At 71.4% G+C, this 13,856-nt stretch overlaps 1 protein-coding gene across 1 annotated transcript; it reads left to right on the plus strand.

Moving 5' to 3' along the window:
• The first annotated feature begins 4,718 nt into the window (after window positions 1-4,718).
• Window positions 4,719-11,619, plus strand: LOC131902124 (A-kinase anchor protein 17A-like). The gene is given in 6 exon segments (XM_059253157.1): window positions 4,719-5,113; window positions 5,115-5,300; window positions 5,302-5,664; window positions 8,953-9,101; window positions 9,845-10,085; window positions 10,996-11,619. Coding segments are annotated over 6 exon segments (1,956 nt in total). The 5' UTR covers window positions 4,719-4,720.
• The last annotated feature ends 2,237 nt before the right edge of the window (window positions 11,620-13,856 follow it).

Raw genomic sequence — 13,856 nt, forward strand, 5'->3', positions numbered from 1 at the left:
GGCCGCGGGGCGGAAGCGGAAGCGCTGCTCCCAGGGCCCGGGCGGACTCCGGAGCGGACGGAGCGGACGGCGGCGGAGCCGAGGGTGAGGGAGGGGCGGGGCCTGGGGTGACGGACGGGCGGGGGGCGGGGCCTGGGGTGACGGACGGGCGGGGGGCGGGGCCTGGGAGATGACGGGCGTGGCGGGGCCTGGGGAGATGACGGGGCGGGGCGGGGCCTGGGAGATGACGGGCGGGGCCTGGGGAGATGACGGGGCGGGCCTGGGGAGATGACGGGGCGGGGCCTGGGGTGACGGACGGGCGGGGCCTGGGGAGATGACGGGCGGGGCGGGGCCTGGGGAGATGACGGGGCGGGGCGGGGCCTGGGGAGATGACGGGGCGGGGGCCTGGGGAGATGACGGGGCGGGGCCTGGGGAGATGACGGGGCGGGGCCTGGGGAGATGACGGGCGGGGCGGGGCCTGGGGAGATGGCGGGGCGGGGCCTGGGGAGATGACGGGGCGGGGCCTGGGGTGACGGGACGGGCGGGGCCTGGGGAGATGACGGGCGGGGCGGGGCCTGGGGAGATGACGGGGCGGGGCCTGGGGAGATGACGGGCGGGGCCTGGGGAGATGATGGGGCGGGGCCTGGGGAGATGACGGGCGGGGCCTGGGAGATGACGGGCGGGGCCTGGGGAGATGACGGGCGGGGCCTGGGGAGATGACGGGCGGGGCCTGGGGAGATGACGGGCGGGGCGGGGCCCTGGGGAGATGACGGGCGGGGCGGGCCTGGGGAGATGACGGGTGGGGCGGGGCCTGGGGAGATGACATCACAGTGGGGCGGGGCGGGGCCTGGGGAGATGACGGGGCGGGGCCTGGGGAGGATGACGGGCGGGGCGTGGCCTGGGGAGATGACGGGCGGGGCGGGGCCTGTGGAGATGACGGGGCGGGGCCTGGGGAGATGACGGGCGGGGCCTGGGGAGATGACGGGCGGGGCCTGGGGAGATGACGGGCGGGGCCTGGGGAGATGACGGGCGGGGCGGGGCCTGGGGAGATGACGGGCGGGGCGGGGCCTGGGGAGATGACGGGTGGGGCGGGGCCTGGGAGATGACATCACAGTGGGGCGGGGCGGGGCCTGGGGAGATGACGGGGCGGGGCCTGGGGAGATGACGGGCGGGGCGTGGCCTGGGGAGATGACGGGCGGGGCGGGGCCTGGGGAGATGACGGGGCGGGGCCTGGGAGATGACGGGCGGGGCGGGGCCTGGGGAGATGACGGGCGGGGCGGGGCCTGGGGAGATGACGGGCGGGGCCTGGGAGGATGACGGGCGGGGCCTGGGGAGATGACGGGGCGGGGCCTGGGGAGATGACGGGGCGGGGCCTGGGGAGATGACGGGCGGGGCCTGGGGAGATGACGGGGCGGGGGGCGGGGCCTGGGGAGATGACGGGGCGGGGCGGGGCCTGGGGAGATGACGGGCGGGGCCTGGGGAGATGACGGGGCGGGGCCTGGGGAGATGACGGGCGGGGGCCTGGGGAGATGACGGGGCGGGGCGGGGCCTGGGGAGATGACGGGGCGGGGCCTGGGAGATGACGGGGCGGGGCCTGGGGAGATGACGGGGCGGGGCCTGGGGAGATGACGGGCGGGGCGGGGCCTGGGAGATGACGGGCGGGGCGGGGCCTGGGGAGATGACGGGGCGGGGCCTGGGTGATGACGGGCGGGGGGCGGGGCCTGGGGAGATGACGGGGCGGGGCTGGGGAGATGACGGGCGGGGCGGGGGCCTGGGGAGATGACGGGGCGGGGCCTGGGAGATGACGGGGCGGGGCTGGGGAGATGACGGGGCGGGGCCTGGGGAGATGACGGGCGGGGCGGGGCCTGGGGAGATGACGGGCGGGGCGGGGCCTGGGGAGATGACGGGGCGGGGCCTGGGGAGATGACGGGGCGGGGCCTGGGGAGATGACGGGCGGGGCGGGGCCTGGGAGATGACGGGCGGGGCGGGGCCTGGGGAGATGACGGGCGGGGCGGGGCCTGGGGAGATGACGGGCGGGGCCTGGGAGATGACGGGGCGGGGCCTGGGGAGATGACGGGCGGGGCCTGGGGAGATGACGGGCGGGGCCTGGGGAGATGACGGGCGGGGCGGGGGCCTGGGGAGATGACGGGGCGGGGCCTGGGGAGATGACATCACAGGGGGCGGGGCCCCAGCTGCCCGTCAATTGCTCAGTCCCTATTGCTCAGTGCCTGGTCTGTGGTGCTTGGTGCTTGGTGCTCCATCCGGGTACTGGGTGTTGAGTCTTCAGTGCTGGGTGCTCGGTGCTCAGCCCCCGGGTGTTGGGTGTTCAGTCCCCGTGGGATGCTCAGGGCTGGGTGCTCGGTGCTCAGTCCCTGGGGCTTGGTGCTCAGTCCTGGGTGCTCAGTTTCTGGGACTTGGTGCTCAGCCTGGGTGCTCAGTACTCAGTCCTGGGTGCTCAGTACTTGGTCTGAGTGCTCAGTGCTCAGTCCCTGGGGCTCGGTGCTCAGTCCTGGGTGCTCGGTGCTCAGTCTAGGTGCTTGGTGCTCAGTCCCTGGGGCTCAGTGCTCAGCCTGGGTGCTCAGTGCTCAGTCTAGGTGCTCGGTGCTCAGTCCCTGGAACGTGGTGCTCAGTCTAGGTGCTCGGTGCTCAGTCCCTGGGACTTGGTGCTCAGTCTGGTGCTCGGTGCTCAGTCTAGGTGCTCGGTGCTCAGTCTAGGTGCTTGGTGCTCAGTCCCTGGGGCTCAGTGCTCAGCCTGGGTGCTCAGTGCTCAGTCTAGGTGCTCGGTGCTCAGTCCCTGGAACTTGGTTCTCAGTCTAGGTGCTCGGTGCTCAGTCCCTGGAACTTGGTTCTCAGTCTAGGTGCTCGGTGCTCAGTCCCTGGGACTTGGTGCTCAGTCTGGGTGCTCGGTGCTCAGTCCCTGGGCTCAGTGCTCAGCCTGGGTGCTCAGTGCTCAGTCCCTGGAACTTGGTGCTCAGTCTAGGTGCTCGGTGCTCAGTCCCTGGGGCTCAGTGCTCAGCCTGGTGCTCAGTGCTCAGTCTAGGTGCTCGGTGCTCAGTCCCTGGGACTTGGTGCTCAGTCTGGGTGCTCGGTGCTCAGTCCCTGTGGGATGTTTAGTCTAGCTGCTTGGTGCTCAGTCCCTGGGGCTCAGTGCTCAGCCTGGGTGCTCAGTGCTAGTCTAGGTGCTTGGTGCTCAGTCCTGGGACTTGGTGCTCAGTCTAGGTGCTCGGTGCTCAGTCTAGGTGCTCGGTGCTCAGTCCCTGTGGGATGCTCAGTCTAGGTGCTTGGTGCTCAGTCCCTGGGGCTCAGTCCCTGGGGCCTCAGACGCCCTTCCCTGCTGCCATGGCAGGGGGCGTGGCCTCAGCCACCCATGACATCGCAGGGGGCGTGGCCTCAGCCACCCATGACACCGCAGGGGGCGTGGCCTCAGCCACCAGTGACATCGCAGGGGGCGTGGCCTCGGCCACCAATGACATCGCAGGGGGGCGTGGCCTCAGCCACCCATGACACCGCAGGGGGCGTGGCCTCGGCCACCAATGACACCACAGGGGGCGTGGCCCCGGCCACCAACGACATCACAGGGGGCGTGGCCTAGGCCACCAATGACATCGCAGGGGGCGTGGCCTCGGCCACTAATGACACCACAGGGGGCGTGGCCTCGGCCACCAATGACACCGCAGGGGGCGTGGCCTCCGCCACCCATGACATCGCAGGGGGCGTGGCCTCTGTCACCAATGACATCGCAGGGGGCGTGGCCTCAGCCACCGATGACATCGCAGGGGGCGTGGCCTCAGCCACCGATTGACATCGCAAGGGGGCGTGGCCTCGGCCACCAATGACATCGCAGGGGGCGTGGCCTCGGCCACTAATGACACCACAGGGGGCGTGGCCTCGGCCACCCATGACACCACAGGGGGCGTGGCCTCTGTCACCAATGACATCGCAGGGGGCGTGGCCTCAGCCACCGATGACATCGCAGGGGGCGTGGCCTCGGCCACCAATGACATCGCAGGGGGCGTGGCCTCGGCCACTAATGACACCACAGGGGGCGTGGCCTCGGCCACCCATGACACCGCAGGGGGCGTGGCCTCCGCCACCCATGACATCGCAGGGGGCGTGGCCTCTGTCACCAATGACATCGCAGGGGGCGTGGCCTCGGCCACCCATGACATCGCAGGGGGCGTGGCCTCGGCCACCAATGACATCGCAGGGGGCGTGGCCTCAGCCACCCATGACATCGCAGGGGGCGTGGCCTCGGCCACCAATGACACCGCAGGGGGCGTGGCCTCGGCCACCCATGACACCGCAGGGGCGTGGCCTCTGTCACCAATGACATCGCAGGGGGCGTGGCCTCTGTCACCAATGACACCGCAGGGGGCGTGGCCTCGGCCACCCATGACAACCGCAGGGGGCGTGGCCTCTGTCACCAATGACATCGCAGGGGGCGTGGCCTCAGCCACCAATGACATCGCAGGGGGCGTGGCCTCGGCCACCCATGACACCGCAGGGGGCGTGGCCTCTGTCACCCATGACATCGCAGGGGCGTGGCTGAGTCCCCAGCCAGACCCCGCCCACCACCCCATCGCCCCGCCCACCGCCCCGCCATGTCGTCTTCACCACGACTCACCGTCTGTCTCTCTCTCCCTTGCAGCCCCGCCCACTACCGTGACCCCGCCCACCGTGACCCCGCCCACCACCGAGACCCCGCCCACCGCCCCGCCGCCCCCGCCCCGCCGCCCCCGCCATGTCCTCGTCCGCCACCATCGTCCACGACACGTCGGAGGCGGTGGCGCTGTGCCCGGCGCTGGGCCTCTACCTGAAGCCCATCACCAAGATGACGATCTCGGTGGCGCTGCCGCCGCTGCGCCCGCCCGGCAAGTCCATCTCCAACTGGGAGGTGATGGAGCGGCTGAAGGCCATGGTGCAGGCGGCGCACGCCGCGCCCTCCTGCGCCCTGCGCATCGCCAAGAGCACGCTGGACTTCGTGCGCTTCGAGGGCGAGGTGGAGAACCGGGCGCTGGCGCGCGCCTGCCTGGCCTGCCTGGACGGCAAGACCATCAAGCTCAGCGGCTTCGCCGACGCCCTGCGCGTCCGCGCCGCCGAGTTCCGCCTCGACTTCCCCTCCCGCCACGACTGGGGACGCCTTCTTCCGCGACGCCGACGGCATGGACGAGGCCCGGCCGGCGAGCGCCCCCGACACCATCCACCTCGAGGGGCTGCCGTGCCGCTGGTTCGCCCCGCGGGGGGCGGCGAACGCCAACACCGCCGCCAACGCCGCCGCCACCGGAAGCCAGAACGCCGCAGGATCCGGCGAAACAGTCGGCGGGTCGGCCGGTCAGAACGGTCGGCGTCGGCGGGTCGGCCGGGTCCGACGGTCGGGTCGGAGGCGGGGCCGGGGGCGGGGCCGGGGCCGGGTCGTGCCCCGGGGAGCGTCCCAGCGAGGCGCTGCTGCGGCAGGCGTTCGGCGCGTTCGGCGAGATCCGGCGGGTGGACATCCCCATGCTGGACCCGTACCGCGAGGAGACGGCGGGGCGCGGCTTCCACACGTTCGGCCTCGGCGGCCACCTGCACTTCGAGGCCTACGTGCAGTACCGCGAGTACGCCGGCTTCGCCCGCGCCATGGCCGCCCTGCGCGGCATGAAGCTCATGTTCAAGGGCGAGGACGGCAAGGCCGTGGCCTGCAACATCGTGGGTCGGGGGCGGGGTCAGGGGCGGGGTGGGGGGGGGAGGGGGCGGGGTCAGGGAGGAGGGGGTGGGGCCTCCTAGGTGTGGGCGGGGGCCTCCTGGGTGTGGGGTGGAGCCTCCAGGGAGTGGGCGGGGCCTCCAGGGAGTGGGGGGGCCCTCCTGGGAGTGGGCGGGGCCTCCCAGGTGTGGGCGGGGCCTCCCGGGAGTGGGCGGGGGCTCCCGGGAGTGGGTGGAGCCTCCTGGGAGTGGGAGGGGGCCTCTTGGGAGTGGGCGGAGCCTCCTGGGAGGGGGGCGAGGCCTCCTGGGAGTGGGTGGGGCTTCCAGGGAGTGGGGCGGGGCCTCCTGGGTGTGGGCGGGGCCCTCCTGGAGTGGGTGGGGCCTCCTGGGAGTGGGCGAGGCCTCCTGGGAGTGGGCGGGGCCTCCTGGGTGAGGGCGGGGACTCCAGGGTGTGGGCGGGGCCCTCTGGGAGTGGGCGGGGACTCCAGGGTGTGGACGGAGCCTCCTGGGAGTGGGCGGGGACTCCTGGGAGTGGGCGGGGACTCCTGGGGTGGGGCGGGGACTCCTGGGTGAGGGCAAAGCCTCCTGGGAGTGGGCGGGGCCTCCTGGGAGTGGGCGGGGCCTCCTAGGTATGGGCGGGGCCTCCTGGGTGTGGGCGGGGCCTCCTGGGTGTGGGCGGGGCCTCCTGGGAGTGGGCGGGGCCTCCTGGGAGTGGGCGGGGCCTCCTGGGAGTGGGTGGGGGTCTCCAGGGAGTGGGCGGGGCCTCCTGGGAGTGGGCGGGGACTCCTGGGAGTGGGCGGGGGACTCCTGGGAGTGGGCGGGGCCTCCAGGGAGTGGGGTGGAGCCTCCTGGGAGTGGGTGGGGACTCCTGGGAGTGGGGCGGGGACTCCTGGGAGTGGGCGGGGACTCCTGGGAGTGGGCGGGGCCCTCCAGGGAGTGGGTGGGGACTCCTCGGAGTGGGTGGGGACTCCTGGGAGTGGGCGGGGACTCCTCGGAGTGGGTGGGGGTCTCCTGGGAGTGGGCGGGGCCTCCTGGGAGTGGGCGGGGCCTCCAGGGAGTGGGTGGGGACTCCTCGGAGTGGGTGGGGACTCCTGGGAGTGGGCGGGGGACTCCTCGGAGTGGGTGGGGGTCTCCTGGGAGTGGGCGGGGCCTCCTGGGAGTGGACGGAGCCTCCTGGGAGTGGGTGGAGCATCCTGGGAGTGGGCGGGGCATCCAGGGAGTGGGCGGGGGCCTCCAGGGTGTGGGTGGAGCCTCCTGGCAGTGGGCGGAGCCTCCTGGGTGAGGGCGGGGCCTCCTGGGAGTGGGCGGGGCCTCCTGGGTGAGGGCGGGGCCTTTTGGGGGTGGGCGGGGTCTCCTGGGAGTGGGCGGGGCCTCCCGGGCGTGGGCGAGGCCTCCCGGGTGTGGGCGGGGCCTCCCGGGTGTGGGGTGGAGCCTCCAGGGAGTGGGCGGGGACTCCAGGGAGTGGGCAGGGCCTCCAGGGTGTGGGCGGGGCTCCAGGGTTTGGTCGGGGCCTCCTGGGAGTGGGCGGGGCCTCCTGGGTGAGGGCGGGGCCTCCTGGGTGTGGGTGGGGCCTCCTGGGTGTGGGCGGGGCCTCCTGGGTGGGGCGGGGTCTCGTCGGATGTCACAGGGCGGGGTCACAGGGACGTCGGGGGTAGGGGCCCCGCGGGTGACGGACAGGGAAGCCCGCGGTGTCCTCCGGCGGACGGTGACGTCGTGGGAAACGACAGAGGGGGGCGGGGCCTGTGGGTGACGGACAGGGAAGCCCGCGGTGTCCTCCGGCGGACGGTGACGTCGTGGGAAACAGCGGGGGGCGGGGCCTGTGGGTGACGGACAGGGAAGCCCGCGGTGTCCTCCGGCGGACGGTGACGTCGTGGGGAACGACAGAGGGGGGCGGGGCCCCGCGGGTGACGGACAGGGAAGCCCGCGGTGTCCTCCGGCGGACGGTGACGTCGTGGGGAACGACAGAGGGGGGCGGGGCCTGTGGGTGACGGACAGGGAAGCCCGCAGTGTCCTCCGGCAGACGGTGACGTCGTGGGAAACAGCGGGGGGCGGGGCCTGTGACTGAGGGGCGGGGCCTCACCCCGTGATTGACAGGAGGGCCCTGATTGGCATTTCTGAGCCCTGGAACGTCAACGTGACCCAAGATGTGGGGAGATGTGGGCGGGGCCGACTCCGAGGGGGCGGGGCCTGTGGGTCAGGGGGCGGGGCTAGCCCCGTGATTGACAGGACGGTGTTGATTGGCATTTCTGAGCCCCGCAGAGTGAACGTGACCAAAGATGGGATGAGACGTGGGCGGGGCCGACTCAGGAGGGGGCGGGGCCTGTGACTGAGGGGCGGGGCCTCACCCCGGGATTGACAGGAGGCCCCTGATTGTCATTTCTGAGCCCTGGAACGTCAACGTGACCCAAGATGGGACGTGATGTGGGCGGGGCCGACTCGGAGGGGGCGGGGCCTGTGGCTGAGGGGCAGGGCCTGTGACTGAGGGGCGGGGCCTCTCCCCGGGATTGACAAGAGGCCCCTGATTGTCATTTCTGAGCCCTGGAACATCAACGTGACCCAAGATGTGACGCGGTATGGGCGGGGCCGACTCGGAGGGGGCGGGGCCCGTGGGTTAGGGGGCGGGGCTTCTGCTATGATTGACAGGATGTTCTTGATTGGCATTTCTGAGCCCTGGAACGTCAACGTGACCCAAGATGTGGGGAGTCGTGGGCGGGGCCGACTCGGAGGGGGCGGGGCCTGTGACTGAGCGGCGGGGCTTAACCTATGATTGACAGGAGGCCCCTGATGGGCATTTCTGAGCCCTGGAACATCGTGACCCAAGATGTGACGTGACGTGGGCGGGGCCTGTGGGTCAGGGGGCGGGGCCTGTGGGTCAGGGGCGGAGCCTCACCCCGTGATTGACAGGAGGCCCCTGATTGGCATTTCTGAGCCCTGCAGACTGAATGTGACCAAAGACTGGATGTGACGGGGGCGGGGCCGACTCAAGAGGGGGCGGGGCCTGTGACTGAGGGGCGGGGCCTCACCCCGTGATTGACAGGAGGGTTTTGACTGACAGCGCCGTGCCCCACAATTTGAATCTGACCCAGGACGCCGGCTCCGGGCAGCGTGGGTGGGCGGGGCCGGGACGGGGTGGGCGGGGCCGGGACGGGGTGGGCGGGGCTTCCCCGTGATTGACACACGGCCCACGGACGCCCGGGGCGGGGCGGGGCCGTCACGGGCCGCGCCCCCGCGTGACCCCCGACCCCGCCGCGCCCCCGCGTGACCCCCCGCGTGACCCCCGCCCCCGCCCCCCAGGTGACCTTCGACTCCACGAAGCACCTGAGCGACGCGTCGATCCGGCGGCGGCAGCTGGAGCGGCAGAAGCTGCAGGAGCTGGAGCTGCAGCGCCAGGAGCAGAAGCGGCGCGAGCGCGAGGCGGAGGAGCGGCGGCGGGCGGAGGAGCGGTGCGGGGCGTGGGGGGAGACTGAGGCACAGGGGGGAAACTGAGGCACAGGGGGGGAAACTGAGGGGAAACTGAGGCCCTGGGGGGGAAACTGAGGCCCTGGGGGGGGACTGAGGCCCTGGGGGGGAAACTGAGGCCCTGGGGGGGGAAACTGAGGCCCTGGGGGGGAAACTGAGGCCCTGGGGGGGAAACTGAGGGGAAACTGAGGGGGAAACTGAGGCCCTGGGGGGGAAACTGAGGCCCTGGCGGGGAAACCGAGGCCCTGGGGGGGAAACTGAGGCCCTGGGGGGGAAAATGAGGCCCTGGGGGGGAAACTGAGGGGGAAACTGAGGCCCTGGGGGGAAACTGAGGGGGAAACTGAGGCCCTGGGGGGAAAACTGAGGGGGAAACTGAGGCCCTGGGGGGAAACTGAGGCCCTGGGGGGGAAACTGAGGGGGAAACTGAGGCCCTGGGGGGAAAACTGAGGGGGAAACTGAGGGGGAAACTGAGGCCCTGGGGGGAAACTGAGGCCCTGGGGGGGAAACTGAGGGGGAAACTGAGGCCCTGGGGGGAAACTGAGGGGGAAACTGAGGGGGAAACTGAGGCCCTGGGGGGGAAACTGAGGCCCTGGCGGGGAAACTGAGGGGGAAACTGAGGCCCTGGGGGGAAACTGAGGCCCTGGGGGGAAACTGAGGCCCTGGGGGGGAAACTGAGGCCCCGGGAGGTAAACCGAGCCCCGGCCCCGCCCCCCCGCCCCCCCCCCAGGAAGCAGCGGGAGCTGGAGGAGCAGGAGCGCGCCCGCCGGCGCGAGGAGAAGCTGCGGCGCCGGGAGCAGCGCCAGCGTGAGCGCGCGTCCCGCCGCAGCCGGCGCCGGGCGGAGCGGGCGGCGCAGGAGGAGCAGCGGCGGCTGCGGGCGCGGGTGCGGGTGGAGGAGCGGCGCCTGCTGCTGGCCCAGCGCACGCTGCAGGCCATCCGGCTGGTGGCCGCGCTGCTGGGCCGCGCCAAGGTGGGGGTCGGGGGTCGCGGGGGTCACGGGGGGTGGGGTCGGGGGTCACGGGGGCCGCGTGATGGGCGGCGGGTGGGCGGGGCCCCCGGGGACCTCCGTGACGACCTCCCGACCCCGCGACCTGACGCTGAAGTTCACGACCCTGCGTTGACCCCGTGACCTCGGGTTGACCCCATGACCCCAAAGTGACCCCATGACCTCACACTGACTCTTACGACCCCGAAGTTGACACCGCGACCTCACGATGACCCCACAGTGACCCCGTGACCCAATGTTGACTTTCGTGACCCCACCTTGATCCCGTGACCCCGCGCCGACCCCCGTGACCCCAAGTTGACCCTTATGACCCCGTGTTGACTTTTGTGACCCGACCTCGACCCCTCGACCTCCCGTCGACCTTGGCGGCCGCCCCACGGCGACCTGGTGACCTCAGCCTGGCCTTGTTGACCTCGTGTTGACTTTCATGACCCCCAGTGATGACCCCACCCGGATTCTGTGACCCCAAGTTGACCTTGTTGACCTCACAGTGACCTTGGTGACCCCAAGTTGACCTCACAGTGACCTTGGTGACCCCAAGTTGACCTCACAGTGACCTTGGTGACCCCAAGTTGACCTTGTTGACCTCACAGTGACCTTGGTGACCCCAAGTTGACCTTGTTGACCTCACAGTGACCTTAGTGACCCCAAGTTGACCTTGTTGACCTCACAGTGACCTTAGTGACCCCAAGTTGACCTTGTTGACCCCGCCCCCACCCTGACCCTGTGACCCCAAGTTGACCTTGGCGACCTCACAGTGACCTTGGTGACCCCAAGTTGACCTCACAGTGACCTTGCCGACCCCACGCCGACCCCGCGACCCCGCGCCGACCCCCGCGCTGACCTCTCCCCCCCCCCCCCCGCCCCCCCCCAGGCGGCCCGGCTGCGGCAGCGGCAGGAGGAGCGCCGCCGGCTGCAGGAGGCGGAGCTGCGGCGCGTGGAGCGCGAGAAGGAGCGGGCGCTGGGGCTGCAGCGGCGCGAGCGGGAACTGAGGCAGCGGCTGCTCGCCCTGCTGCTGGGCCGCGGCGGGGGCGGGGCCGGGGCCGGGGGCGGGGCCGGCGGAGGCCACGCCCACCCCACAGGCCACGCCCCCAACCCCGGCCCCGGCCACGCCCCCGGCGACCCCGCGGCCCCGCCCACCCCGGCCGCCGCCGCCGCCGCCGCCACGGACGCCCTGCTGCGCCCCGTGCTCGACATCCTGCACCGCGTCACCCGGGCCGGCCGCGCCCCGACCCCGACCCCGACCCCGGCGGTGACCCCGGACGGCGACCCCGCGGACGGGTTCGAGGACACCGGGGCCGACGACGGCGACCGGGACGGCGATCGGGAGGCCCCACCGCCGCCGCCGCCGCCCCGGCGCCGCCTTCGCGAGAAGGAGCGCGGGCGCGAGGGCCGGCGCAGCCGCCACGGCCGGCGCCGGGGCGGGGACGAGCGGGCCGACCCCTCGCGCTCGCGGTCGCGCTCCCCCCGCCACCGCGGCGGCGCCTGGAGCCGTTGACGACGACGCCGCCGACGCGGTGCATGCTGGGAGGCCGCGCCCCTGAGGCCCCGCCCACCCCGTGACCCGAGGCCCCGCCCCCCCACCCACCCCGCGTGGCGCCCGCGAGGGACTGAGTCACGCGGGTGATTGGTTTTTTTTTTCCCACCCCCCGCTGTGACCCATGGCCCCCGCCCCCCCCGGGGTCACGCGGGGTCAACCCCGGCGTCCCCCCCCCCGCCCGCCGACCCCGCGTGAGACAATAAAGCCCCCGTGCCGTGGCCCGAGACCCGCGTGCGAGCGTCTTTCCTGGGGTGACTGCGCGCAGCACCCGACGGCGCCCGGTGTCGGGATCGCGCGTGTCACTCGTGGGCCCCAGGGGGGCGGGGGTCACGGTTGCTGGGATCACTGTGCGCAGCACCCGACAGCGCCCGATGTCGGGATCTCACGTCACACGTGGGCCGGGGGTGGAAAATGGTGGTTTCTGGGATCACTGTGCACAGCACCCGATGAGACTGCAAATCGGGATCTCACGTGTCATACCTGGGCCCCGGGGGTCACAAATTCTGGGATCACTGTGCACAGCACCCAACGACGCCCGATATCAGGATCTTGCACGTCACACGGCCCCAGAGGGTCTCGTTTTCACGATCACTGTGCGCAGCACTCAACATCCGATAGGATCTCACGTCAGACTTGGGCCCCGGGGGGTCACGTTTCCTGGGATCACTGTGCACAGCACTCAAGACACCCAACATCGGGATCTCATGTGTCACATATGAGCCTCAGGGCGGGGGGGTCTCGTTTCCTGGGATGACTCTGCACAGCACCTGGTGACACCAGGTATCAGGATCTCGCATGTCAGACCTGGGCCCCGGGGGGGGGGGTCACGTTTTCATGATCACTGTGCGCAGCACCCGACGGCGCCCGGTATCGGGATCTCGTGTGTCCCTCGTGGGCCCCAGGGGGGCGTCAAAAATTATTGGATCACTGTGCACAGCACCCGATGTCAGGATATCGCGTGTCACACATGGGCCCCAGGGGGGTGTCGCAAATTCTGGGATCACTGTGCACAGCACCTGACAGCGCCAGGTATCAGGATCTTGCACGTCACACGGCCCCAGAGGGTCTCGTTTTCACGATCACTGTGCGCAGCACTCAACATCCGATAGGATCTCACGTCAGACCTGGGCCCCGGGGGGTCACGTTTCCTGGGATCACTGTGCACAGCACCTCACAGCCCCAGGTATCAGGATCTTGCATGTCCACCCTGTGCCCTGGGGGGGGTCTCTTTCTGGATCACTGTGCACAGCACCCAACAGTGCCTGATATCGGGATCTCACGTGTCTCCTGGGATCACTGTGCGCAGCACCCAAGCCCTGGGGTCTCTTCTCCTGGGATCACTGTGCGCAGCACCCAAGCCCTGGTGTCTCTTCTCCTGGGATCACTGTGCGCAGCACCCAAGCCCTGGTGTCTCTTCTCCTGGGATCACTGTGCGCAGCACCCAAGCCCTGGGGTCTCTTCTCCTGGGATCACTGTGCGCAGCACCCAAGCCCTGGGGTCTCTTCTCCTGGGATCACTGTGCGCAGCACCCAAGCCCTGGGGTCTCTTCTCCTGGGATCACTGTGCGCAGCACCCAAGCCCTGGGGTCTCTTCTCCTGGGATCACTGTGCGCAGCACCCAAGCCCTGGGGTCTCTTCTCCTGGGATCACTGTGCGCAGCACCCAAGCCCTGGTGTCTCTTCTCCTGGGATCACTGTGCGCAGCACCCAAGCCCTGGTGTCTCTTCTCCTGGGATCACTGTGCGCAGCACCCAAGCCCTGGGGTCTCTTCTCCTGGGATCACTGTGCGCAGCACCCAAGCCCTGGGGTCCCTTCTCCTGGGATCACTGTGCGCAGCACCCAAGCCCTGGGGTCTCTTCTCCTGGGATCACTGTGCGCAGCACCCAAGCCCTGGTGTCCCTTCTCCTGGGATCACTGTGCGCAGCACCCAAGCCCTGGGGTCCCTTCTCCTGGGATCACTGTGCGCAGCACCCAAGCCCTGGGGTCCCTTCTCCTGGGATCACTGTGCGCAGCACCCAAGCCCTGGGGTCCCTTCTCCTGGGATCACTGTGCGCAGCACCCGACGGCGCCCGTGACCCCGCGGGCTGTGGGCGGGACTTCCTGCCGGGCCCCCCCACCCCCCCGTCCATCATCTCAGCCCCGCCCCGCCCCCGCCCGACCTCCGACCCCCGCGGGCGACGTCACCGCGGCGACCCCG

The sequence above is a fragment of the Peromyscus eremicus genome, unplaced genomic scaffold (assembly GCF_949786415.1).
Source record: "Peromyscus eremicus unplaced genomic scaffold, PerEre_H2_v1 PerEre#2#unplaced_2541, whole genome shotgun sequence".
NCBI classification, from domain to species: domain Eukaryota; kingdom Metazoa; phylum Chordata; class Mammalia; order Rodentia; family Cricetidae; genus Peromyscus; species Peromyscus eremicus.